Source organism: Balaenoptera ricei, chromosome 3 (assembly GCF_028023285.1).
Source record: "Balaenoptera ricei isolate mBalRic1 chromosome 3, mBalRic1.hap2, whole genome shotgun sequence".
Classification (NCBI taxonomy): Eukaryota; Metazoa; Chordata; class Mammalia; order Artiodactyla; family Balaenopteridae; genus Balaenoptera; species Balaenoptera ricei.
In genome coordinates, this window is record NC_082641.1 from 38,833,124 (window position 1) to 38,859,787 (window position 26,664).

General features: G+C 36.9%; 1 protein-coding gene across 1 annotated transcript in view; it reads right to left on the bottom strand.

The window, feature by feature from the left end:
- Window positions 1–1,356: 1,356 nt before the first annotated feature.
- EMB (embigin) overlaps window positions 1,357–26,664 on the bottom strand; it is a 45,764-nt gene continuing 20,456 nt past the window's right edge. The window contains exons 3-9 of the mRNA XM_059919072.1: window positions 23,490–23,676; window positions 23,170–23,258; window positions 8,118–8,245; window positions 5,275–5,554; window positions 4,457–4,490; window positions 2,090–2,144; window positions 1,357–1,504 (exon numbers count right to left, since the gene is read on the bottom strand). Coding sequence (XP_059775055.1) covers window positions 1,487–1,504; window positions 2,090–2,144; window positions 4,457–4,490; window positions 5,275–5,554; window positions 8,118–8,245; window positions 23,170–23,258; window positions 23,490–23,676 — 791 coding nt within the window. The 3' untranslated portion in view covers window positions 1,357–1,486. The remainder of the gene's footprint in view (window positions 1,505–2,089; window positions 2,145–4,456; window positions 4,491–5,274; window positions 5,555–8,117; window positions 8,246–23,169; window positions 23,259–23,489; window positions 23,677–26,664) is intronic.

The window sequence follows — 26,664 nt, forward strand, 5'->3', positions numbered from 1 at the left end:
TTACACAAAACACTGCTGCAACAAAATGAGTAGCTTCCAAGTGACACTTTATGTGTATTATTTATACTAGTAATATTTTTAACATTAGTTAAAATGCCATATAAAGTATAATTTTTCACTACCTGAATTTTATTATAATTTTCTCAGCCAGAACATCATGTAAATGTCTAAAAAGTATTTTTTTCAAACAATTGAACTCCTCTTTTCAAGCTTTAATCCCCTAGTCACCAAGATCATGGGTTCTTTGCCCCCATCCCAAACCCTTCCCTCTTTGCCTGTGATTGTTCTGAACGCTGCTGCGCTGTGAGCAGGGGGACAGTGGACTCATCAGCACCAAGGACCCCCAGCAGGTTTCACATCACTGTCTTCAACCTCACCTAGTGTCCTGCCATATGATGTTAATGGTACATTCAAAACCATTAACAGCTTTCCATGTCTGTTCAGATTTCATTGGACTTATAGTGATTTTTATAAAATAGTCCAGTTATATATGCAATAGAAACAAAGTATTCTATTTTTAAAGAAAAGTCTAAGTTACTGGCAGCAACACAGAACTACTTTAGTACTTCTTGATTTCAGACAAAGGCATTAGTATTATAAACCACTAATAATGCATTTTTAGATATTTAGCCAGCCATGGATACCAGGAAACCATGAAGCTCGGAAGCATGCCAGTAGCAGTGCTACATCCCGTCTGTGTGAACCTGTACCCTACAACATCAACACCAGCTGTCACTTAAGAAATCCAAAACCCACAGCTTTACAAAAATGTTCTCCAGAAAGACTAAAAATCACTTTAGCCTGGTGTGGGAAAACAGTGGCGATGAGTGGAATGAGATTGGGAAATCTGCTTTTGTGGTGATGGAGATTTGGGGCAAGTGTATAGTTTTATTTTCTTGCCTTAAACCAATATTTTTGTAGGAAAAGTATGTTTTTCTTATGGAGATTGTAGAGTAACCATCATTAACAAAGGTAGAAAGTACTAATTTCCCCTTGAGGACACTTTTCTTCAACATGACTGAAGGATGAACTTTACATGAAAATTATTACAAATACTTCTACACCTAGTAAACATGATTGGGGAAAAAACCTTTTTAAGACAAATGGCAAAGGGTTTGTCTTTAATGAATTCTTTGGTTATAAACAGGTCTTGAGTGACATTCACTCTGTGTACTATTTGGTTTTGCTGGTGTCTGTTCTGTGTGTCCCTTGAGGACTAGAATGAAATTAATTGTCCTGGGTTACAGCTCATAGAACATACTTAATACAATTTACCTTGCTTTAATGTAAAATAATAATAGAATGAAAATATATCTTTAGATCTGAAATAGCATATATTATTTACAAAGCTACTGCTGAGCATCTTGCATAAACTTTTCATCCTTTTAAAAATAAAAATTCACGTGTTCTTAACAGGAAGCAGAAACAAAGCTGAGATCCAAACTCTTTGACATCTTCCTGTGACTCTTGACATGATGTTTCTCATTCACTGGCCCACAGATTCCTGAGTTACATAAAGCATAATGAAACATAATTAGCATAACCTGGTTATTCTATAATAACTTATTATCACTTTAGCAAAGCAAAAATGTCTGGGAAGAGGTGATCCAAACTACTGCCAAAACCAACAGTTCCTATTCTAAATACTCAAGGAAAAAAATGTTTATGAAATATGAAAATTTTGATTCTAATCAGTGAAGAAAATAAGCTAATATTGATTCATTCATAGCACCAAGTATATGGGAATATGTGAGAATAAAATAAGAGAATCCAGAAAAACTGAGAGAGAAAAAAAATAAGACCACATAAAAAGTTGTAAAAGAAACTAGCCTGTGGTGACAAAAGAAAAAATATATATCTGCAGTGTAATAGATTCACTTTTAGATTGGTTGTTACATGTTCTCTGGTGGAAAAAGATGATTATTTTTGTGTAACTATGTATATTCTCCTATAATACTGTTTAAAAAAGCATATCCAAGCACATAGTGAATGACTAGGTCTTTTTAAAAGTAAAAAATGTAGATGGATTAATAGCCTATGCATATTGAATTTTAGCTTTTATTTGGAATATCATTTGGAAGCAACTTACATTTTTTCTGTGCCTGGGGGCATTATTTTCTATACCATTGCTATCATCTGATTTCCTGTAGAGAAAACAAGAAAGAAAATTACTAGATGTTTACATTGCATAAAACTAAGTCAGTACACCATCTATATCATGGCCATCAGGTTAAAATTTAAAAGGTCAGTACAGACAGAATTTATTCTTCCTAAAAATGTTTTACTCATAGTGTTGATTTTATTTGTATGCCATTGCTTGGAGTGGAACTGTTGCCACAGATGACAGTGACAAAGGCCTGTTTCTTTCATGCAGAGGGAGAATTGCTTCTCCCCAGGCATGAGTGGAGGCTTGGGTATATAGCCTAACTTATATGTTGCTTTGACACGTGCAAGATAATAGCCAATCAGGAGCTCAGCCAGTATGTGCAGTACAGGTGCTATAATTCAACATGTTTATTACATTGAATTAGAGGTTAAACATGTTTCTTTATCTACCCAATGTGTATCAGAGTAAGACCACAATGTGGGCTCCAGATTCTTAAGGAAGACTAAACTAGGTTACAAGGGTGTATAATAAATACCCTTCTAGATGTTATTGGCAGGCTTGAGCTCATTAAACTAGTACCACCAGATAATAAATTCAACCACCTAATCAGCTATCTCAAAATTTGGGGGATGGGGCAGGTAGGTTCAATATTGTGTGAAATTGTGTGGGTTAAATATCTGGGTGGATCAGATAAATGCTGTTTGAAATGACTAGCTTGTTTTGATGTTATATGTTTATTTAGTACTGTACTATTTTTAAAAGTCATTTTCACCAAGAAATTCTATGAATCACTGGTATCTAAACACATATATAAGCATCAAATATAAAATGTATTGATAAACAATATTCTCTGTAAAGAAAAATTTATCTCCTAAACTAAAAATTCTAAAAACATCATTGGTGAAAAGTTGCTCTAAATGAGTACAAGTGCCCTTGATACTTGATTTAAATCTAAAGATACTGAAATAACCTAAAGATGAGAAATGTGACTGCAAGGGACTGGATAGAAACACTGGGGAGGCTGAGCTGGGAGAACAAAAGAATCCAGGCAAGGGAGTAATTGTTTCAAATATCTGCATGACGGTCATGTTTTTTATATGACTCTGAGTATAAGAAAGGTAATCAATACATGGGAACCAGAAAGATAAAATGTTCAAATCAATACAAACAAGATGTCCAAGTTCTCCGGAAAGAGGTTCAAATTGCTTCCAACCATGAGAGTCTCTGATTCTAAGACAACACTTTTTTCCTATCTGGGGTTATGGAACTCCTGATATAATTATTTTATGCTCTTAATTTAGAAGTTCATATCCTGTTGATTTAAGTTACCTGCCATGTGTGAACTGAGTAAAAAATAACTATTTGAATAATGTCTACGAATATCTGCATGACAGCTGTCCGCCCCACTCCTGCTTTTTAACCGTGGCTATAGCACTCACACCTCAGAGCCCCTGTTGACTGAAAAAGATAAAACTTCAGGTGTCATCTTGGGTTGGTAATAGCTGCTCAGCCCTCCCATTTCCTAGGTTTCTTTCGGCTCCTTTAATCTGGTCTCATTTTCTTGGTCCCCAGTCCTTGGCTGTGTTACTTGGACTTTAAGCACCTCTCTCACTGGGCTCCACTGTCAGTTCTCTGGCTTGGTGGATCCAGTAACTCCCACGTTCACCAAACCAAATGATATCCCTGGTAATTTTCTTCCTAGTTCTCCTCATGCTCAGCTCAACTCTAAACAAAGGAGACTGTAACAGAAATATGGCACAATTTGTGTTCCTTCAAACATAATGACACACAATTCTAGCCCAGTGATTTTCAACATTGAATTCTGAGAATCAGAATCAGTGATAGGCACTTTAAAGAAATACAGATGCCCAGGCACCAATTCCAGAGGTTCTGATCCGAGATATCCAGTTAGGTCTGAGTAACTGTAATTTTAAGGAGCATCCTAAGTGATCAAAAATATAGCCAGGGTTGAGAATCATTGCTTACACAAATAATACTTCCTTATGGTTCTTGAGTGCCTCCTGTGCATCAAAGCCTATGCTAAGGATTTTTACACATAGAAAGTCATTTAATCCACAAACCTTATGTGGTAAGTAATATCATTAAACCCATTTTGTTGAAGAGAAAACTGAAGCACAGAGAGGTGAAAGTAAGTGGTGGAGGGGGATTCTGTTGCATGCAGGTAAATGCCAAATGCCATTTTTCACCACAACATGGACATGTACAGAAAATAACACACACGTTATATACTCTTGTACTTTTTTCCTCTAACTGCAAACATCTTATTTAATTTCATATTTATCTGTATTTTACGCAAGTGAAAATTAATCTATAAAAAATAATACTTACAGCTGTTCAATTTGTTCAAATTCCTTCCCATCATCTGTGTAACAAAAGAAGAATTTAACTGTTAAGATTGGTTTATTACTCTTACAAAGCATATATGCTCAATTCTACTTTCCCCTGAATTCAACATCCCCTGACTGCCTGTGCTGTTTTCCCGCTGTGGAATGAGAGAGATGGGCCCCATCAGACAGCTGCCCCTCCATCATGTCCACTCCTTCCCTGCTCTCCCAACTTGCGAAATCGCCTGCAGTTTTGATCAGGCATAGTCTGGTGCCTGGGATCATCAAAAACAGAACTGACTGATTTGTAATTATTTAAGTTATGAAAAATTAATCAGGAAAAAATACAGAATGTAAGATAAATTTTCTTAGGGGACCATTGGTTTCTCAGTCTGTTATCCATCAGGCACAGGCTATGAAAACAGAAAGCTGGCAGGCAATGTCTTTTATGAGAATTTCAGAATGTTTGATAAAACGTTTTTAAAAATGAGTTATCTAAATGAAAGAATAATTGTTTGTCTTTGAGATCTTTTATATTAAGCTAATGCAGAATTTTCTAATATTCCAGTACCAATGCACATATCACTTAATTGGTGTGCTGGTCCCACTAACACCAAATAAAAGGGAAAAAAGGTATATTTTAACATTAAAATTTTTTAGGAAGTTGACACAGGAAGACCATCAGTATAAGCTCATAGCTCACTGTCACCGCTGTTATTAACATAAATACCACTACAAAAAACAAACGTTAGATTTTTCTCTAAAGCCACCATTAATGGATTAAGTCATAACATGAGAATTATCTAAAAATAGAAATCCTACCTGAGTGCTTCTTTTTCTTTTGGGTGTACATTTCACAAAGCAGAATAATAGCCACTAAAAGAACAACCTCAGCAGCTATTGCAAGAAATGCTTTGAGGGGCACCCAATAACTCAGCACGACAATTTCAATGTGTTCTTCACTCTCGCCTAATTGGAATATTGCATGGCACCAGTAAGATCCCTGATCTTCCTCTGAAAGTTGCATTATCTTGAGCCTTGTTTCATTAGCATTTTTTCCATTGATCACATACTTATTGTTCATTGGAACACCAACAGGAACCTAATAGAAGGAGACATTAAAATCCATTCCTATCATATTGCATAAAAGATACATGTCCTGAATGATCTAGTTTTGAGTGAAAGCTACAAGATAGTACCAAGAAAACTGCTTACCAGAAAAAGGGCATATTAGGGACTTCCCTGGTGGCACAGTGGTTAAGAATCCGCCTGCCAATGCAGGGGACAGGGGTTCGAGCCCTGGGCCAGGGCAACTAAGCCTGTATGCCACAACTACTGAGCCTGTGCTCTAGGGCCCGCTAGCCACACCTACTGAGCCCGCGTGCCACGACTACTGAAGCCCGTGCACCTAGAGCCCGTGCTCCACAAGAGGAGCCACCGCAATGCGAAGCCCGTGCACCGCAACGCAGAGTAGACCCCGCTTGCCGCAACTAGAGAAACCACGCACGCAGCAACGAAGATCCAATGCAGCCAAAAATAAATAAATAAATATTTTAAAGGGGGCACATTAAAGTATGTGAGAAGTTATACATACAGAGCTCAAGTCTTACCATAGTTTGATCTTTCAAAGGTAGCAAACAAAGGAAAAGTACACTTTGCTTTAACTACTTAGCACTGAATGTTTGAAACTACAGTGTGCAAGTCATCGTGGGTAAATATTCTATGAGAATTAGAAATACAGAAAAATTCCAGCCATCCGGGTTTCATGTTATAATCCCTGACTAGTTCAAAATACTTCCTCCTTCACAAGTGCAGGCATACATTCATTAAATCAACTATTAAATTAATGAAGCTATTATGTCTGATCATTCCTGTAAAGGAAGTTCACTGGCTCATGACATTGGGAGTTCCTCAAACTGGAACTGAAGACGAAATCTTCAGGCCTTTGAAGCTGATGTAGAAGAAATGGTAGAAATCCCTGTAAGCCTAGTATACATGGTGGTCTGTGCACCTTCTGTCTTCTCATAGCTGAATTTCTCTCTCTTTCTGACACGTTGGCTTCTGAGATTCACTGGCTTTTCCTCAGCCTTTTAAGATCCATACTAAGCTATTTGGTGGCTGATTTATTTAATCCATTTAAATTGAATTTTATTCTCAGGCCATTTGATGCCTTTGTTGCTCTATCACTCAACTGCACTGCTCAGTAAATGCTAATTTGCATACAAATATTCTTGGAGGTTATCTGATGAAGAACTGTCTGTGTGTTTATTATTTGCCAAAGAAATTATAGCAACCTGGCTCACTGTGCACAGCATTGCCTGTGATGCTTGTTACAAATGTACTCTCTCTAACTCAGAGCTGATAAATCAAAGTACTGCATGTTTAATAGGTGCCCCAGGTGAGTCTGATGCAGATGGTTCGCCTACTTTTTGAAAAAACACTTGACCTAAAGTTTTGACTTGCACCCTCTTCCCTGCACTTTTCTTATATCCTAATATAACCCATGCTTAGGGCCAAATTGAGAGAAACTTAGTATAGCAAATGGAGAGAAGTACAGACTATATTCTAAAAGCTTAATATAATTAGACAAGCTTTTTTTGTCTAGTATCACATATGCATAAATAAATTAGGCTATGTAATTCAAAAACTGTCTGTTACTTGTTTTTACAAATTTACATGCTCTTTAAAAATATTTCCATACACAAAATGATTGCCTTTCCTAATCATCAATAACAAGATAAGTACAAATATTAATAGTTTAAGTGATTTGGAGCTATCTCTTTGAAAACTCAAACCAATCACAGAATCAGTAACTCACCCTTTTAAGTCCTTCCCTCTGTCATCGTCAACAGTCTACAATAGCATCAATATTGTCTAAGAAGGAATTTAATATTTCACGAAGATCTATACTGTTTCATACCGTTCCTTCTAGAATTGCCTTTACAAGACTTCATTCAATGCTCATTAGCACCAGGGCAATAAAAGGGTGTCCCCTAAAGGACAGTGTCCTAAATTTCCCTGCTATTAGAGGCTATTTGGGAGGAAGAAAACCAGAAATGATTTCTTAAGTACTCATGTTTTTCTTAATATCAGCTCTTTGAAAAGCCATTAATTCTTTACCAGGAATTTCAAGTATTTGGCTTCCCTTAGGTCTCTGGAAGTCCAAAAGAGGTCAGTGACACTAAAAGAACCTAAAACCTGAGTTTAAGTTACCAAATTTTCATTCTTTTCTCAGATGCTGCCAGTGTATTGCATTCTATCACAAATGTTTCCAGAGACAGAAGCAGGAAAAGAAAACTCCCTTTCTTTTTTCTAGTTACTCTCATGAAATGATAAGAAAAAAAAGAATCTTTTTTGTTGGGGTTATATCTAAACTTGTCAACTAAAAATGAATTGTAACTTCCTTTCATAGAATTTTAATAAATTGCTAAATCTAAAAAACAAAGTACCACCTAATGAAACATTAAGAGTATCTTCAGATGTATAATGTAATATGCTAAAAACACCAAATGACAGCTCCATTCATCACTGTTCTTTCTTCATGAACACATATGAAGGAACAACAGAAGTATAAACATTCCTAAGAACTGTGAGTGTATTATAATCTTATTATTAAATAAAAGTTTTTATTTTGTTTTCTTCAAGTCAAAGAAATATGATCTTACCTGTACACTCCCATTACTACTGTACCAGGTCCAATTTAAAGGAAAACAGCCTTGACATTTACACATCAAGACAACTGAATCCCCTACATAAGTGATCAACGGTTTCTTTTTTTCATGAAGTTCAGGGACTAAGAAAAATGGAGAGAAATGTATGTTACTGAAAGAGTTTGAATAGGGGGAATGTATTCAAGTTGAATATAATTTCTCTTTTCATGTTTTCACTAATATATGATTTTATTTCTGTAGTTTTAGTTCTATATAAAATGAACTAATTTACAGTATAGTTAACTATAGTTAGTTAGGACGTATAGTTGTAGTAGGTAGATGGTTCAATATAATTGTCAGTAATATAGAAACAGAAGGAAGGTCTTCTATTATTGAGCCAATAACAATTACAAGTATTGTAATAGACTGTTACATGCTTTGGATAAGAAAGAAACTTCATGTTTTCAAGACTATTCTTTCTTCCCACCTACTAAGTTACGTTACAGCAAATATTTTTTCAAAGTTTACCCTTAAATGGCACTCTAGTGAGGAGACAAAATTTTCAGGATTTAAAATTTTTATTTGACACAGATTTATGAAAAGAGTTGGAGAAGATGGGAAGATGAGAAAGGAGCAAAGGAAATTTAAGAGAAAGAGAAAAGAATAGGAAAGAAAATGAGATAAAAAACACTTTCATGTGGTTTTGTAGGAAAAAAACAAAAACTAATATTCATTGTGATAAATTTCTTAAAGTTTGAAGCAGATGCCATTAGTAAAAATAAAAATGAGCACTGAATTTAGAAAAATTAAGTTTTAAGGCTATGAATAACTTGGTAAAGAAAATTAAAGCATAAGAACATAAGCAAAGCAATAAAAAGCCAACTAGCAGCTTCCATGGTGAAATCAGTTCCTTCTGATTGACCTCAAAGGATGTATTATAAAATGTACACTTTTATGGGAGACAGACTTATCAACAAAGATGACTTTTGTTGATTTTTTTTTTCTTTTACTAATTTTAGCAGGTTTTGTGTTTTGTTTTTCCTTTTTGTTTTTTTGGTTTGCCAGCAGAGAGACAATGTCTAAATTTTTAATACTGTGTTGACAAATTTTATAGATACTGTTTGCTATTCACTTGTTATCCTGTTTTTAGATTTTATTTTGGGGAGGGTCAGGGTGGAAAATGGAAAGATCAATTTTAATTGCTAAAATTAGGTTTCCAGATTAAATACATTTTCTAAACGCTCTTGGCTTTCTACTACCAGAAGAATATTGGGCATTTGCTGGATGTATGAATTGTAAAGATGAGGAAGGGGGAAATAATTGGTAATAACTGGAAAAGAAATTCTGACTTCTATAATCACTTGTATAGGGGTAAAAATAGGGTTGGATTTCTTCACAGGTTCTGTCTTTAGGTGATTAATGTTACAGTGATGAGTGTCGGAAGTCTTCAGTTTTCCTTATGGTTTAATGTGGCCCTAAATACAATTGCACATATCACCCCCTCCTTCATCAGCAATGCTGACCAGCAGAGTGTTGAATGAGGCACTGCTAATAATAAAGAGATGCAAATAAGGAAGGTATATCACCACTGAAAGTGTAAATCATAAGATGACAGAGCAATCTATAAGTCAACGGTTCTCATACTTTTCATAACCAAGGAAATATGTTTTGATAAAATTGAATGATCTACAATTTTACATTACCCAAAGATGTGAACTGCCCATCAGAATTTATAATCATCCCACTAATAGTTTATGAGCACCTACTAAGGTACCACTAGGGTACTCCTGAGGTAGGAGAGCAGTGAACACATGTGACTGGTATGACTGAAGTCATCCCAGCCAGAAGAAATTGGTGAGCTGACCTTGCCAGAGGATATTCTGAACACTCCTTTTGAATGGCTACTAGTGTCCCACACTCCTTATTGGTCACCATTAGGCTGAGGGACACTAAGGGAAATGTGGTTAATATGTGTCCATTTCAAAGGTCAATGAGCGTTTGAAGTAGTTAGCACAATGAGACAATGATGTGACAAACATATAAGATTTGGGTCCAGGAAATATTTGAATTAGAATTATAGCTTCAGTGTTACTAGTGTTGAGGACATAGGTTGGTCATACCCTTCTACAATGTTACTGTAAAGAATTAAGTACAGGAACACAATATATAAAGGGCTTGGTGTAGAGTAAACACCACAAAATTCAAACTTTTGTTGTCATCATGTACTGGTGTTGCTTTTCTTAATTGAGTTTTCGTACAATTTGTAATGCCCACGGCCTTCCTACATTAGCCAGCTTAATGGCATGGATTCAGTAATCCAAGAATGATTTCTAGGCCAGTTGTGGCCATGTGGAGCAGAAAAGAAATAAGACACAGACTAAAAGAACTGGCAATTCACCTAAATTCATCTCACAACCATAGGAATGTATAAAAACACCCCCAAATGTGGAAAAGGATCCAAACTGAGCCATTTACAGAACACCCAGCCCATCTGAGAAAGGCCATTAAAAGAGATTAAAATGATGAAAAATAAAAGATGAATTCACAGGAGACAAGGCCCAGAAGAATGAAGAAACAGTAGCTTTGAGATGCTGGAGGTGGCACCAATCCATCCTTTAATAACATATATTAAAAAACTTTTCAGTGAAGCTGTAAAACAAATTCTGCTGCTTGAAACACTTATGCAAGTCCTTGGCTAAAGCAGATGAATAAGAGTTTGTGGAGAGGAACCAATATGGCAGAGTAGAAGGATGTGCTCTCAGTCCCTCTTGCGAGAACACCAGAATCACAACTAGCTGCTCGACAGTCATCGACAGGAAGACACTGGAACTCACCAAAAAAGATACCCCACATCCAAAGACAAAGGAGAAGCCACAATGAGATGGTAGGAGGGGCGCAATCACAGTAAAATCAAATCCCATAACTGGTGGGTGGGTGACTCACAGACTGGAGAACACTTATACCACGGACGTCCACCCACTGGAGTGAAGGTTCTGAGCCCCACGTCAGGCTTCCCAACCTGGGGGTCCAGCAACGGGAGGAGGAATTCCTAGAGAATCAGACTTCGAAGCCTAGTGGGAATTGATTGCACGACTTCGACAGGACTGGGGGAAACAGACACTCCACTCTTGGAGGGCACACACAAAGTAGTGTGCGCATTGGGACCCAGGGGAAGGAGCAGTGACCCCAGGGGAGACTGAACCAGACCTACCTGCTAGTGTTGGAGGGTCTCCTGCAGAGGTGGGGGGGGGTGGGCTATGGCTCACCGTGGGGACAAGGACACTGGCAGCAGAAGTTCTGGGAAGTACTCCTTGGCATGAGCCCTCCCAGAGTCTGTCATTAGCCCCACCAAAGAGCCCAGGTAGGCTCCAGTGTTGGGTTGCCTCAGGCCAAGCAACCAACAGGGAGGGAACCCAGCCCCCACCCATCAACAGTCAAGTGGATTAAAGTTTTACTGAGCTCTGCCCACCAGAGCAACAGTCAGCTCTACCCACCACCAGTCCCTCCCATCAAGCCACTTAGATAGGCTCATCCACCAGAGGGCAGACAGCAGAAGCAAGAAGAACTACAATCCTGCAGCCTGTGGAACAAAAACCACATTCACAGAAAGATAGACAAGATGAAAAGGCAGAGAACTATGTACCAGATGAAGGGACAAGATAAAACCCCAGAAAAACAACTAAATGAAGTGGAGATAGGCAACCTTCCAGAAAAAGAATTCAGAATAATGATAGTGAAGATGATCCAGGACCTCAGAAAAAGAATGGAGGCAAAGATCAAGAAGATGCAAGAAATGTTTAACAAAGACCTAGAAGAATTAAAGAACAAAAAAACACAGGTGAACAATATAATAACTGAAATGAAAACTATACTAGAAGGAATCAATAGCAGAATAACTGAGGCAGAAGAACGGATAAGTGACCTGGAAGACAGAATGGTGGAATTCACTGCTGCAGAACAGACTAAAGAAAAAAGAATGAAAAGAAATGAAGACAGCCTAAGAGACCTCTGGGACAACATTAAATGCAACAACATTCACATTATAGGGGTCCCAGAAGGAGAAGAGAGAGAGAAAGGACCAGAGGAAATATTTGAAGAGAATATAGTCGAAAACTTCCCTAACATGGGAAAGGAAATAGCCACCCAAGTCCAGGAAGCGCAGAGAGTCCCATACAGGATAAACCCAAGGAGAAACACGCCAAGACACACAGTAATCAAACTGGCAAAAATTAAAGACAAAGAAAAATTATTGAAAGCTGCAAGGGAAAAATGAAAAATAACATACAAGGGAACTCCCATAAGGTTAACAGCTGATTTCTCAGCAGAAACTCTACAAGCCAGAAGGGAGTGGCATGATATACTTAAAGTGATGAAAGGGAAGAACCTACAACTAAGATTACTCTACCCAGCAAGGATCTCATTCAGATTCGATGGAGAAATCAAAAGCTTTACAGACAAGCAAAAGCTAAGAGAATTCAGCACCACCAAACCAGCTCTACAACAAATGCTAAAGGAACTTCTCTAAGTGGGAAACACAAGAGAAGAAAAGGACCTACAAAAACAAACCCAAAACAATTAAGAAAATGGTCATAGGAACATACATATCGATAATTACCTTAAACGTGAATGGATTAAATGCTCCAACCAAAAGACACAGGCTTGCTGAATGGATACAAAAACAAGACCCATATATATGCTGGCTACAAGAGACCCACTTCAGACCTAGGGACACAAACAGACTGAAAGTGAGGGGATGGAAAAAGATATTCCATGCAAATGGAAATCAAAAGAAAGCTGGAGTAGCAATACTCATATCAGATAAAATAGACTTTAAAATAAAGAATGTTACAAGAGACAAGGAAGGACACTACATAATGATCAAGGGATCAATCCAAGAAGAAGATATAACAATTATAAATATATATGCACCCAACATAGGAGCACCTCAATACATAAGGCGACTGCTAACAGCTATAAAAGAGGAAATTGACAGTAACACAATAATAGTGGGGGACTTTAACACCTCACTTACACCAATGGACAGATCATCCAAAATGAAAATAAATAAGGAAACAAAAGCTCTAAATGACACAATAGGCCACACAGATTTAATTGATATTTATAGGACATTCCATCCAAAAACAGCAGATTACACTTTCTTCTCAAGTGCACACGGAACATTCTCCAGGATAGATCACATCTTGGGTCACAAATCAAGCCTCAGTAAATTTAAGAGAATTGAAATCATATCAAGCATCTTTTCTGACCACAATGCTATGAGATTAGAAATGAATTACAGGGAAAAAAATGTAAAAAAGACAAACACATGGAGGCTAAACAATACGTTACTAAATAACCAAGAGATCACTGAAGAAATCAAAGAGGAAATCAAAAAATACCTAGAGACAAATGACAATGAAAACACGATGACCCAAAACCTATGGGATGCAGCAAAAGCAGTTCTAAGAGGGAAGTTTATAGCTATACAAGCCTACCTAAAGAAACAAGAAAAATCTCAAGTAAACAATCTAACCTTACACCTAAAGAAAGTAGAGAAAGAAGAACAAACAAAACGCAAAGTTAGCAGAAGGAAAGAAATCATAAAGACCAGAGCAGAAATAAATGAAAGAGAAACAAAGAAAACAATAGCAAAGATCAATACAACTAAAAACTGGTTCTTTGAGAAGATAAACAAAATTGATAAACCATTAGCCAGACTCATCAAGACAAAGAGGCAAAGGACTCAAATCAATAAAATTAGAAGTGAAAAAGAAGTTACAACAGACACCACAGAAATACAAAGCATCCTAAGAGACTACTACAAGCAACTCTATGCCAAAAAAATGGACAACCTGGAAGAAATGGACAAATTCTTAGAAAGGTATAACCTTCCAAGACTGAACCAGGAAGAAACAGAAAATATGAACAGACCAATCACAAGTAATGAAATTGAAACTGTGATTAAAAATCTTCCAACAAACAAAAGTCCAGGACCAGATGGCTTCACAGGTGAATTCTATCAAACATTTAGAGAAGAGCTAACACCTATCCTTCTCAAACTCTTCCAAAAAATTGCAGAGGAAGGAACACTCCCAAACTCATTCTATGAGGCCACCATCACCCTGATACCAAAACCAGACAAAGATACTACAAAAAAAGAAAATTACAGACCAATATCACTGATGAATATAGATGCAAAAATCCTCAACGAAATACTAGCAAACAGAATCCAACAACACATTAAAAGGATCATACACCACGATCAAGTGGGATTTATCCCAGGGATGCAAGGATTCTTCAATATACGCAAATCAATCAATGTGATACACCATGTTAACAAATTGAAGAATAAAAACCATATGATCATCTCAATAGATGCAGAAAAAGCTTTTGACAAAATTGAACACCCATTTCTGATAAAAACTCTCCAGAAAGTGGGCATAGAGGGAACCTACCTCAACATAATAAAGGCCATATATGACAAACCCACAGCAAACATCATTCTTAATGGTGAAAAACTGAAAGCATTTCCTCTAAGATCAGGAACAAGGCAAGCATATCCACTCTCACCACTATTATTCAACATAGTTTTGGAAGTCCTAGCCACGGCAATTAGAGAAGAAAAAGAAATAAAAGGAATACAAATTGGAAAAGAAGAAGTAAAACTGTCACTGTTTGCAGATGACATGATATTATACATAGAGAATCCTAAAAATGCCACCAGAAAACTACTAGAGCTAATCAATGAATTTGGTAAAGTTGCAGGATACAAAATTAATGCACAGAAATCTCTTGCATTCCTATACACTAATGATGAAGAATGTGAAAGGGAAATTATGGAAACACTCCCATTTACCACTGCAACAAAAAGAATAAAATACCTAGGAATAGACCTACTGAGGGAGACAAAAGACCTGTATGCAGAAAACTGTAAGACACTGATGAAAGAAATTAAAGATGACACCAAAAGATGGAGAGATATACCATGTTCTTGGATTGGAAGAATCATTATTGTGAAAATGACTATACTACCCAAAGCAATCTACAGATTCAGTGCAATCCCTATCATATTACCAATGGCATTTTTTACAGAACTAGAACAAATCATCTTAAAATTTGTATGGAGACACAAAAGACCTCGAATAGCCAAAGCAGTCTTGAAGGAAAAAACGGAGCTGGAGGAATCAGAATCCCTGACTTAAGACTATACTACAAAGCTACAGTAATCAAGACAATATGATGCTGGCACAAAAACAGAAACATAGTTCAATGGAACAAGACAGAAAGCCCAGAGATAAACCCACGCACCTATTGTCAACTAATCTATGACAAAGGAGGCAAAGATATACAATGGAGAAAAGACAGTCTCTTCAATAAGTGGTGCTGGGAAAACTGGACAGCTACATGTAAAAGAATGAAATTAGAACACTCCCTAACACCATACACAAAAATAAACTCAAAATGGATTCAAGACCTAAATGTAAGACCAGACACTATAAAACTCTTAGAGGAAAACATAGGAAGAACACTCTTTGACATAAATCACAGCAAGATCTTTTTTGATCCACTTCCTAGAGTAATGGAAATAAAAACGAAAATAAACAAATGGGACCTAACGAAACTTCAAAGCTTTTGCACAGCAAAGGAAACCATAAACAAGACGAAAAGACAACCCTCAGAATGGGAGAAAATATTTGCAAAGGAATCAATGGACAAAGGATTAATCTCCAAAATATATAAACAGCTCATGCAGCTCAATATTAAAGAAACACAAACAACCCAATCCAAAAATGGGCAGAAGACCTAAATAGACATTTCTCCAAAGACATACAGATGGCCAAGAATCACACGAAAAGCTGCTCAACATCACTAATTATTAGAGAAATGCAAATCAAATCTACTATGAGGTATCACCTCACACCAGTTAGAATGGGCATCATCAGAAAATCTACAAGCAACAAATGCTGGAGAGGGTGTGGAGAAAAGGGAACCCTCTTGCACTGTTGGTGGGAATGTAAATTGATACAGCCACTATGGAGAACAGTATGGAGGTTCCTTAAAAAACTAAAAATAGAATTACCATATGGTCCAGGAATCCCACTACTGGGCATATACCCAGAGAAAACCATAATTCAAAAAGACAGATGCACCCCAATGTTCATTGCAGCACTATTTACAATAGCCAGGTCATGGAAGCAACTGAAATGCCCATCGACAGACGAATGGATAAAGAAGTTGTGGTACATATATACAAAGGAATATTACTCAGCCATAAAAAGGAACAAAATTGAGTCATTTGTTGAGACGTGGATGGATCTAGAGGCTGTCATACAGAGTGAAGTAAGTCAGAAAGAGAAAAACAAATATCGTATATTAACGCATATATGTGGAACCTAGAAAAATGTACAGATGAACCAGTTTGCCAGGCAGAAGTTGAGACACAGATGTAGAGAACAGACGTATGGACACCAAGGGGGGAAAACCGCGGTGGGGTGGGGATGGTGGTGTGTTGAATTGGGCGATTGGGATTGAGTGTATACACTGATGTGTATAAAATTGATGACTAATAAGAACCTGCAGTATAAAAAAACAAACAAAAAACAAAAAAACAACTAATATTAAACGTTCTTTGGGTTATTTGTATGGAAATATGTTAATATAAATGTTTCAGACATTACATGAAATTTATAAAAATCTTATATGTTCTGGTATAATGTTATAAGTCATAATTCTAGTTATTACTTTAAAATGTATATCTCAGAAATAACTAAATTTCCTTGTCAATTGCATTATTATGAACTTTCATCAAATCTTTAACTGTGGTCATTTTTAAGTCTTTTGTCATTTACAGACAGTTCTGGGTGTACTCTGATGCTTTTCAAAAATGTTCCTATAAAAGGGTTTCATATTCAAGGAATTCATGGAAAAGACTCTGACAAGTACAGGTTTCTGGTAACTGACTATACTGCTGAACTGAATGAATAAGCATTTTCAGAACTCTAATGGAAAACTGATGAATTCATAAAAGTGCTAATAAAAGATCAAGATGAAAAAAAAAATTAATTACATGGGACTGAGTGAACTGATGAGGATGATTATAATTTTTGTGACTTTCTGTTTGAATAAAAAAAAAAAGAAAAAATCCCACAAGTACTCAGAGGCAAAAAATATACAAATCAATTTTCACTGCAAAGTAAAGGAGCTGTTACAGTGGAGGATTACTGGACTGAATGTCAATATTATGACAGTATGAGTGTGTTTCGTGTGTGGTAATTGAAATCATTGTTGCTTTTGTTGAGGTCATCCATTTACAATGCTTGGTGTCAGTTTATTTATCTTTTGTAAAAATATAATACAGTGTGTGTGTGTGAGTTGTGAGCAAAAAAAAAAAAAGAAAAAAAAAAGAGTTTGTATAAGGATTACAATTTAAGTATAAATTAGAACAATTTCAATCAGGGGACCTAATTACCGCTCCTTACCATAAAAAGAAATGAAATCGGTTAAAGGTTAAAAAGAAATTATTGTTTCCAGACCTATGTAGTATATGGAGCAGAAAGAACAAATGCAATAGTAACTTTACATATTATTATAAAACCTAAGAATAAAAAGGAAATAGCCCATTCACCACGTACTGGATTTAATAAGAAAAGGCAAGAATAAAGCAAGTAATACTTTGACACACCATGAGCTAAATTTTAAAATAATACACACATGTTTTTATAATAAAAATTAGTTCGGTTCAGGGCTTCCCTGGTGGCACAGTGGTTAAGAACCTGCCTGCTAACGCAGGGGACACAGGTTTGAGCCCTGGTCCGGGAAGATCCCACATGCTGCGGAGCAACTAAGCCCATGGGCCACAACTACTGAAGCCCACACGCTTAGAGCCCGTGCTCTGCAACAAGAGAAGCCACCGCAATGAGAAGCCGTTGCACGGCAACCAAGAGTAGCCCCCGCTCGCCACAACTAGAGAAAGCCCGAGTGCAACAATGAAGACCCAATGCAGCCAAAAATAAAATAAATAAATAAAAAATAAAAAATAAATTAGTTTGGTTCAATTTCCTCAGTCTGCGGCTACCCCTTCAGGGCCATTTGTAGACCCAGACAGCACTCTAATGGAGGAACCAATATAAGAAAAGTGGAAGCAACTCTAGGATCTAAGAGAAAAGGTTGACCATACGTACTGAGATATTAACATAACAACTATATTTTAAGTTCCTGAAAAACAAGACAATAAGTTTAAATGTCAAAATGTTAAAGGCCTAAATTAGGCTGAGCCACGGAACATCATATTTTGTTTCATTTCTCTTATGGTAAAGCTAGTTTTCTCACTAGACACTGGAAGCGAAGGCAGCAGAAGTCTGGGCAGTGGTCTGGACAGAAGTCCTTGGTGATCTCAGTTTTAAATTCCCTCCTCTCATTCAACCGTCCAGTTTTCCAGTCCCAGAGAGGAAGTTAGTCCTGGATTGGTCATATTCCAGGGCACAGATTGGGTCTTGTTTTCTAGGGCTGGGAATTTGGAGATGTAAATAACTCAGCCTCATGCTCACCATGTGTCTTCTGGTTCCAGAGGGTATATCCTCCTATCTAGAGTAGTACGTACCAAATTGAGCTTGGACTGTGAAAGAATAGATGACTCTGCTTTGGTTTAAGGTTAGTAAGACCTAACTGAGAAAAAAGAAGCCATCTAAGGATTTCAGCGAGGTTTGTGGCCAAGGCTGGCCAATAATAAGATGTTACTTTTCTTTGGTGTCTCTGTTTTGTGTATATTTCCACATTTGAGATTTGTTGTGAAGAGGAATGACTGGACCAGGTGAGAATGGAGTTGTTCTTGGGTCTGCTGACAAAACACTATTGGCTTAATAGCACTTTCTAATCATACTTCATTCCAATATTCCCAGCATCTGGTGTGGTTTTATTACTAAATGAAGTATGAGAACACACAAGCACTTGAGGGATAAAGTCCCACTTGGAAAGATCAACCCTACTTTAGGAGAGGCCTCAACTAAAGGCCTGCAGATTAAGTAGAGATTTGAGCTTGGCTAAAATAGGGATTCTTTTCTGAAGCCACAAGGTTCCTTCCAAACCTCCAATGGAGCAGAGCCACCCTTCTTGAGTTCCACATAGAGAGGTACAACATGTACATATTTGGCACTGCTTTTTGATAGTGTGGCTCTGGTGCAGTACTTCTAGAGCCAGGCTAGGCTCCCCTTAAAACAAACACTGCTTTGAAGGCAGACCGCAAAACTGGTTTTGTTGAGCACTAGTTAAGGGCACAGTTTCTGCTTTCCCAGCTTATGGATCTCCCAGATATCTATGCTGTTTCTCAATTTCAGCATGCTTTTTTCTGGAAATCATGCTTCAGCAGGGAAATGTGTGTTGAAATATGATCAAAATATTGAAATCCACCCACAAGCTAAGAATCAAAAGTAGAAGAAAGGTAACATTTGAGGGGGAAAACATGCCAGAAGATACATTGGTCTGCAGTAAGCCTCTAAGAGGCACAGGCTTGGGAAGCATAACAGGTAGCTGAAGGGTGCTTTTCAAGAAAATCTTGGGTATTTTGAGGTTTGGGTGAGGAACACATGGGGGTATGCTATTAAACCATCCCAGTTAACTGTTAAGATTTGGGTACAAACTGCAGATAACTGACAGTGACTGAGGGATGCCACAGGGAAACAAAACCCACATTCTATTTTCTTTTCATCTCTTCTGTTTCCTTGACTATGCCCTAAACTAATGGCCAAGATGACATTAAACACTGCTCTATTATGCTTTATATGGCTGATAACAGTGGAACATTAATTTGTTCAAACTTCTCCAGAGGTAACAGTTGGTTCTGGGCTTCTGCTTATGTTTAGAAATATTTATGAATAGGAGGACAGTGATAGAGCATTCTAATGTGTCCTTTTGACCTTTTGGAACTTTGGATAAAGTAGGACACACAGAATCTTGGGGTTGAAAGAATTCAAGTTTAAAGATGGTGAAATTGCTGATTCAGACTAGTGTCTAGGAAGATGCGTGTCTAGGAACTACTCAGTGAAAGTGAAACCCTATGGAGTTGTAAATCTTAGAGATTTATATTTGCATATTTATGGACTAGAAAACATTAGCCTGTGTCATTTTTGGCTCAAGGATGTTTAGGTGTTATCAAATTAGGAAAAAGATTCTTCCATATAGTCAAAGACAGCTAACTAGGTTTTAGCACTGGGGTGTGAAGCTTAAGTTCAAACTGATTCTATTACTCTGCTCTTCCATTTGACTCCTTGGATGCTTCCCAGTGAGGACAGATGGCTGGGCCAAGGCAGGTTTCATAGCACTTGGTACTATCAGAATCTCACCATGTCTTCCAAGAAGTTCTATGTCCTATTACTTATGCTTAACCAACTAAGTTTCTGCATCTTTTTACTAAGAGATTTTAACATTGATGGTTATTATAGAAATTTTCAGCATCTACCTCAAAATATTTGACCTACTACTAAAAAACATTGCAGACCATCACCCATCTTTCTTGGTGAAAGGCCGTCAGTGACATTAGCAGTTGCAAGCTTCCAGTGTGACTTTTGCTTTCTCCCCTGTACTGTCATCAACAGCCAAACACACAAAGTCAGCAGGTTTTTCCACACTGTACTAATCAGTGATGTTGAGGCCCTTTTATAATCTTGTAGTAATAAATCAACCAGTTCCCATAAAGGCAGAAGGAGGGACTTTGCTGATAAATTGTTCTGAGGACTCAGGCTCATGCACTTTAGTTGACTCATGTGATCAATAGCAGAATTTTTTTTTTGGCTCAATTTTAAAGGGAGGATAAAACAGGCTTTTCATCCACACTCAATTGAAAAGATAATCCTCTTCTTAGGAAAAGCCATAAGCAATCCATGTGGAGAAAGAGTAAAATAGGATATTTGTTAAAAAAAAAAAAATACACCATTCTAGAAGCCTTACAAGATCTAATTAAATAATAAATATGAATTGTTCTGCAGATGCCTTTAAACTGTACTCAAATGAAATGATTCCTCCAAGCAATATTCAACTTAGATAAATTAAAGAGAATTATTATTTTACCAAAGAAAATCTGGGAGGGCCCAACTTATTAATTGTATAAAAATCTTTAAGATATAGTACATACTTAAAAGTTACATTGTTAAGTGGGCATTTAAAACAAATAAACTGAACTAAACTGCTTTAAGAAAACTATAAAAAGCAAAAAAGTAAATATTCAGTGGCTCTTTGCATTCCTCAAGCACTTGATTTCAAACCTAGACCTTGTGTAGGTGCTTCTGACACCAACCAGCATCAACCTAGTTACTCAAAATAGATACAGATCAAGAGGCCTTCTTTAAGACTACTTGGCATTAAATTTATTAGTACACTGAAAACTAAAATGCTTCTGTTAATCTTCACATTAGAGACTAGACTAGAATGATCACTTCCAAGTAATAATTTAAGTAGTTTATCATAACAGTGCTAATAAGAAAAAGTGTAATATATTCGATATTTAAACTTTGAACAGGCATGACTAGTACATATTTCTAGAAAACAATGCTATTTAGAAGAGGGGAAAAAGCAATTTTTAAAGTTGAATCTCTTGGAGGCACTTTGAGCCTCAAGGTTTGATGAGTATTTCCTCAAGACCTGTAGGCCTTCTTTACACATTTAAAAGAGACACATAAAATGTGTACTAGGATTGTGTTTGTGTGTGTGTATGTGTGTCCATGTGTTTAGTATCTGTTAGTTCATTAGGATGGCAAGGCAGGGGCAAGAGAAAAAGACTGAGGAAAGAAAAAGAAAAGGGAAGGTAAGAAAAGGAATAAGGGAAGGAAATGAATATGATATATCTATCCTTCACTAGGTTAAATTTGGCAAATGGAGGAAAGAAGGTTAAAAGAGAATGTACATGATCAAAATAATCAAAAGATGATAATAGTTTCTGCCTCTGCAGAGACCAAAGTGCATAAATACAAGGATTTATTATATTTATCCAGTAGGAATATTTATAAAACCACATGAAGGAAATGAGTCTGAGTGCAGAGGGACTATAGGGAGGGATTAAGGAGGGGACCATCTTAAACCACGGCAATGATAAATCAGGCCATTCTGCTATTGATGGGACTGTGGGGATAGAATTCGTATTTTGTCATAGCAGCTAGCTGGATTTCACAATTTTTAGGAAAAAGTAAACAATTTCTCATGTGTGCTGGGAAATTAATGTGAAGCAAAGCCCAAGATAGTTAATATGGCAACAGACTGCATTTCCCAAATACCAGCAGGGACAGTGACATTCACTTATCTATCAGAGAATATGGGTTTTTTATGAAGATAATTACCCAACTTGAACAACGTCTTTATTATGAGATTGAGACCTTTAAAGTTTTGGTTTAATGATGGTAAGAGTAAAATACTTTGAGTTTATTTTTTCCTATGGGGGAGAACTGTGGATTACATTCTGGGGTTTGTCCTTACTTGATGAAATCAAAAGCAGGCAACCTTTGTGCATCTCCAAATTATTTTTAAATTTTATGGGTTCCTTAAATCCCAAGTCCTGGAGCCACTGATACAGAACACCAAAGCATATTCTCACAGTCTAGGAGTGCAATAACTCAGACACCTAGAGGAGTATTATAAAAGGTCTGAGTTTGGAGGGCTAAATAAATAAATTCAAGAAACTGCTACAAGAGAGGTACAAATAACCTGGCAGCCTGGTCTTTCAAACTAAAACCTGTGTTTTAAACTGGGGGAGGGAGCACTGGGAAGACACAGTGAAGCTCCATTTTCAAGGTCACCACTTATGATTCAATAGAAAGCACATGATGCCTTTTTTCAGCTGTATTTTTAGTATTGTAATAATAATTTTAAAATTTGAGGATTTATTTGTTTATTTTTTACCACAACAATTATTTTGTGAACACAACAGGATTTTAGACGATGGCATAAAATCCAAGACCTTTACATAATGGTAAAGATTTATTTCAGCACAAAAACTAGATATTTTCTTCCCAACAAATTTGAGGATTTAGAATTCTAAGAATATAATGCTAAAGTTATTACTCTACAAATTATTAGTACTGACCTTTGAAATTAAATGTGCCCCTTTGTTCCTTTTTCTCCTCAAAGAAACAAGAATAACTTCCCATTTGTTCGCTATTAACGATGGTGAACCTAAAGATAATGCAAGTTATTAATACAGGCTTAGTTCTCAAAAAACTCTCCTTAATGAAAATGAAAGACTCAGCCGTTAATCAAAATTTAGAGATGAAAAAATTTTGTAAATGTGCAAATTAGAACATTAGCATAACATTCAAGTGACAGCAAAGGAAAGAATGCTCAGTCAGGAAAATATTTGGAATTTAATTTCATCTAGCCATACAGGTTAAAATTTTGTTTACTCACATGTATTGGGTATACAGGATGCTTCCTGTTGCATTGATGAGATAATTATTCTCAAGTAGTTCATCACCTTTTCTCCAAGTCACATTTACTGAATTCAAATCTCCAGATGTCGTGAATTGGCATGTGAGTTCTATATTAGAAGGTCTTTCTAAAGTGATATTTTTTTCGACTGGCATATTGGAATGTTCTATTAACCACAAAAGAAAACAAACAAACAAAAAGATGTTGTAAAAGTTACATTTAGGGGAAATCCAGGATATAAAAAATAATCAACAATAGGGCTATATCAGCAGTTTCCTAATGTAACAACAGTGCTATATCAGCAGTTTCCTAATGTAATATTCCTTTGAAGAATTATTCCTCTGTAACATATATTTAGTTCCCTTTATTATTTTCTTTCATAGGCACAGCTGAAGAAAAGTTTTGTTACAACAGTAATGGAATCACAGAAGCCTAACGCTGTGATCTTAATCTGCTTCAACTCACTAGCTGACAAGGGTATAGGGGGAAGAGTACTGTTTAAAGAAGTGCCATGTGCTCTGACAGTGTAGAAACAGTACAACCGTAGAAACTAACAGAAACTAGTCAGGAGAGAAAGGAGTGACTGTTTCAGCTCCTTTCAGTAATCATGTTATTGGTAGTTACTACAAGAAAGTTTTGTGTGTAATGTAGGTTTGTGTGATATACTAATTCTATCATTCCCAGTCTTCTTACTCCTTAAGAATTTGTAGGGATGGGATAAAGATACAGTCGTGAGACAGAAGAATTTAAATAAACATCTTGCAGTTCTGAATTTTCACTGCATTTTAAATATCAGTACAAAGCCATTAGGTGATATATCTATATATAAATATGTAGATATAGATATTGATATATATATCCAACTTAGAGCCAGCTTTTTAAAATTTTGAACAGTGGTAAATAAAATAACAAGTAAGCACACTGCTCTTCCTATACTAAATGTACCACTGGTAACTAAATAATAAAGGAAGATAACTTTCTCTTTATAGAATTCCAGCAAATAAATGAAGAAATCATAGACATACAGTACAATGATGCAGGAAACCCTGGTGAATCATGAATCCAGTCATTTTGCATCAACTACTGCAATCAAAAACAGAATTGTGGGTCTCCTGAAGAGGAACACCCCACTACCTAAGAAGTAATCTTGTCCAAAAAAAAAAAAAGTAAAGTGGAAGGGGGCAGAGCATGGGCTCTAGGCACTCAGGCTTCAGTAGTTGTGGCACGTGGGCTCGGTAGTTGTGGCTCGCGGGCTCTAGAGCACAGGCTCGGTAGTTGTGGCACACGGGCTTAGTTGCTCCGCGGCATGTGAGATCTTCCCAGACCAGGGCTCGAACCCGTGTCCCCTGCATTGGCAGGCGGATTCTTAACCACTGCGCCCTAGGAATATACACCTATGTAATAAAACAATTTTAAAAAGCAAGGAAGTGACTATACAAAAATCAGAACAGTGATGCTTACTTTTAATGGGAAGGAAAGGGCTGTGTTTGGGAGAGGGCACTGCATTATATAAACACATTTCTCCAGCTCACGCTCTATAGTATAGTATCATTAAAAGTAGAATGCAGAGCCAAAATGTAGAAGGAAAAAAACCAGAACTTAAAATAGCATAACATCACTTTTAATTACATTTAAAACTTCACAAAAATGCTTCCTTAAGCAATGACTACGTGCAGAGTTTTGCCAACAGTGGAGTACAACTAGTGTGAAGTGCTTTGTGAGCACATGCTTGAAATAACTGCTCGTGTAATTCCAAAATTGCTGAATTGAATTTTATGCCCAAAAAGGAAAACAAAACAAAACAAAAACCCTAGCTATGGGAAGACCTTAACAAAATTCAATTATACAGGGAAAAAAAATTGAGTCAGTAAAACTGAAGGGATTTATACATTTCAGCATATGTAAGTGCAGAAATTATACTAGGTACTAGTAATAGGAGAAAATGTTTCAAGATCTGCTGTATTTGGTTCTGAGCTTCTGTTTTCTATAAATTTTCCTCACTTCATCTTTAGCTCTGTGATAGCCTTAAAACAGTCCTGTCTGCTGTCTGTCAAAGAAACTTACTTCGTTAGCCAATTTCTTAAGAGTTTTCTACACACAGTCTCTGTCCTCACCCACGTTCTCATTTCAGTACAGCATATTCTAGTATCTTACCACATTACAGAAAGTGCTTTCTCTTGGGTTAAAAATGGCCTATTTAACCTGATGACCTCTTTTCAGAGCTCACGTTTTGTTTGATGTCTCTGAAATATCAGATGTTGCCAGAGACTACCTACTCCTAGCAGTTCCCTTTACTTCGCTCCTATTTCATGATCCTAACATTCCGCTAGCCACACCAATTCTTCCAACTACGCCTAAATGTTGGTCTCCCTTGGGACTTTGCTCTCTGGTCTCTTTACTTTTCTGTTTGACACTCCCATGTTGGATTCAACTGTTATTTCTAATATCCTTTATTTGTAAAACTCTTGGCTCCATTCAAGACTTCCTTCTTGATCCCCAGGCCCACAGCTCCAGTTGCCTACTGAGCATCTAAACCTAGATATCCCAAAGGTTCTTCAAACGCAGAATATCCGAGGGAGGCGCATTAGCCTTCTCTTCTCCTGACCCCTAAGACTAAATCACATCCAGTAGAATTCAGTCGATTCTTACCTCTGAAACGTCAATCAGATTTGCTCAGTTGTCTCCAACTCTTCTTACTGTAGGGCTTTGATGGGGTTGAGAACACGCTACCCCCAGAATATGGCACCTTGGTATACTAAATGTCTTAAGCTGAAGGAGTTTGTGAAAAGAGCAGAAGCAGAAAGGTCACTCTGACATTCCCCCTGCGCTTCTCCCCTGAAACAGGTCATAAAACCTTCATGAGAGAGGTGCCTTCCCTATACCTGGGGGAAAGGAGCATCCTTATCTCCAAAGACAAAGGGACACATAGAAGAATTCTAACAAATAGGACTTGCTACATTTCCCCCAGTTTATTACACTTATCTCATACTCTGATCTATCATATTCTCCCACGACTCTCCACTCTTCATCAAGCCTAGCATAAAAATACTCAAACTGTTTCTTTGGGTCTTCCTCTCCTTATGAAGGATGCTGTGTCACATAAAACTTAAATTAATTTGTATGCTTTAATCCTGTTAAACTATGTTTGTCAGTT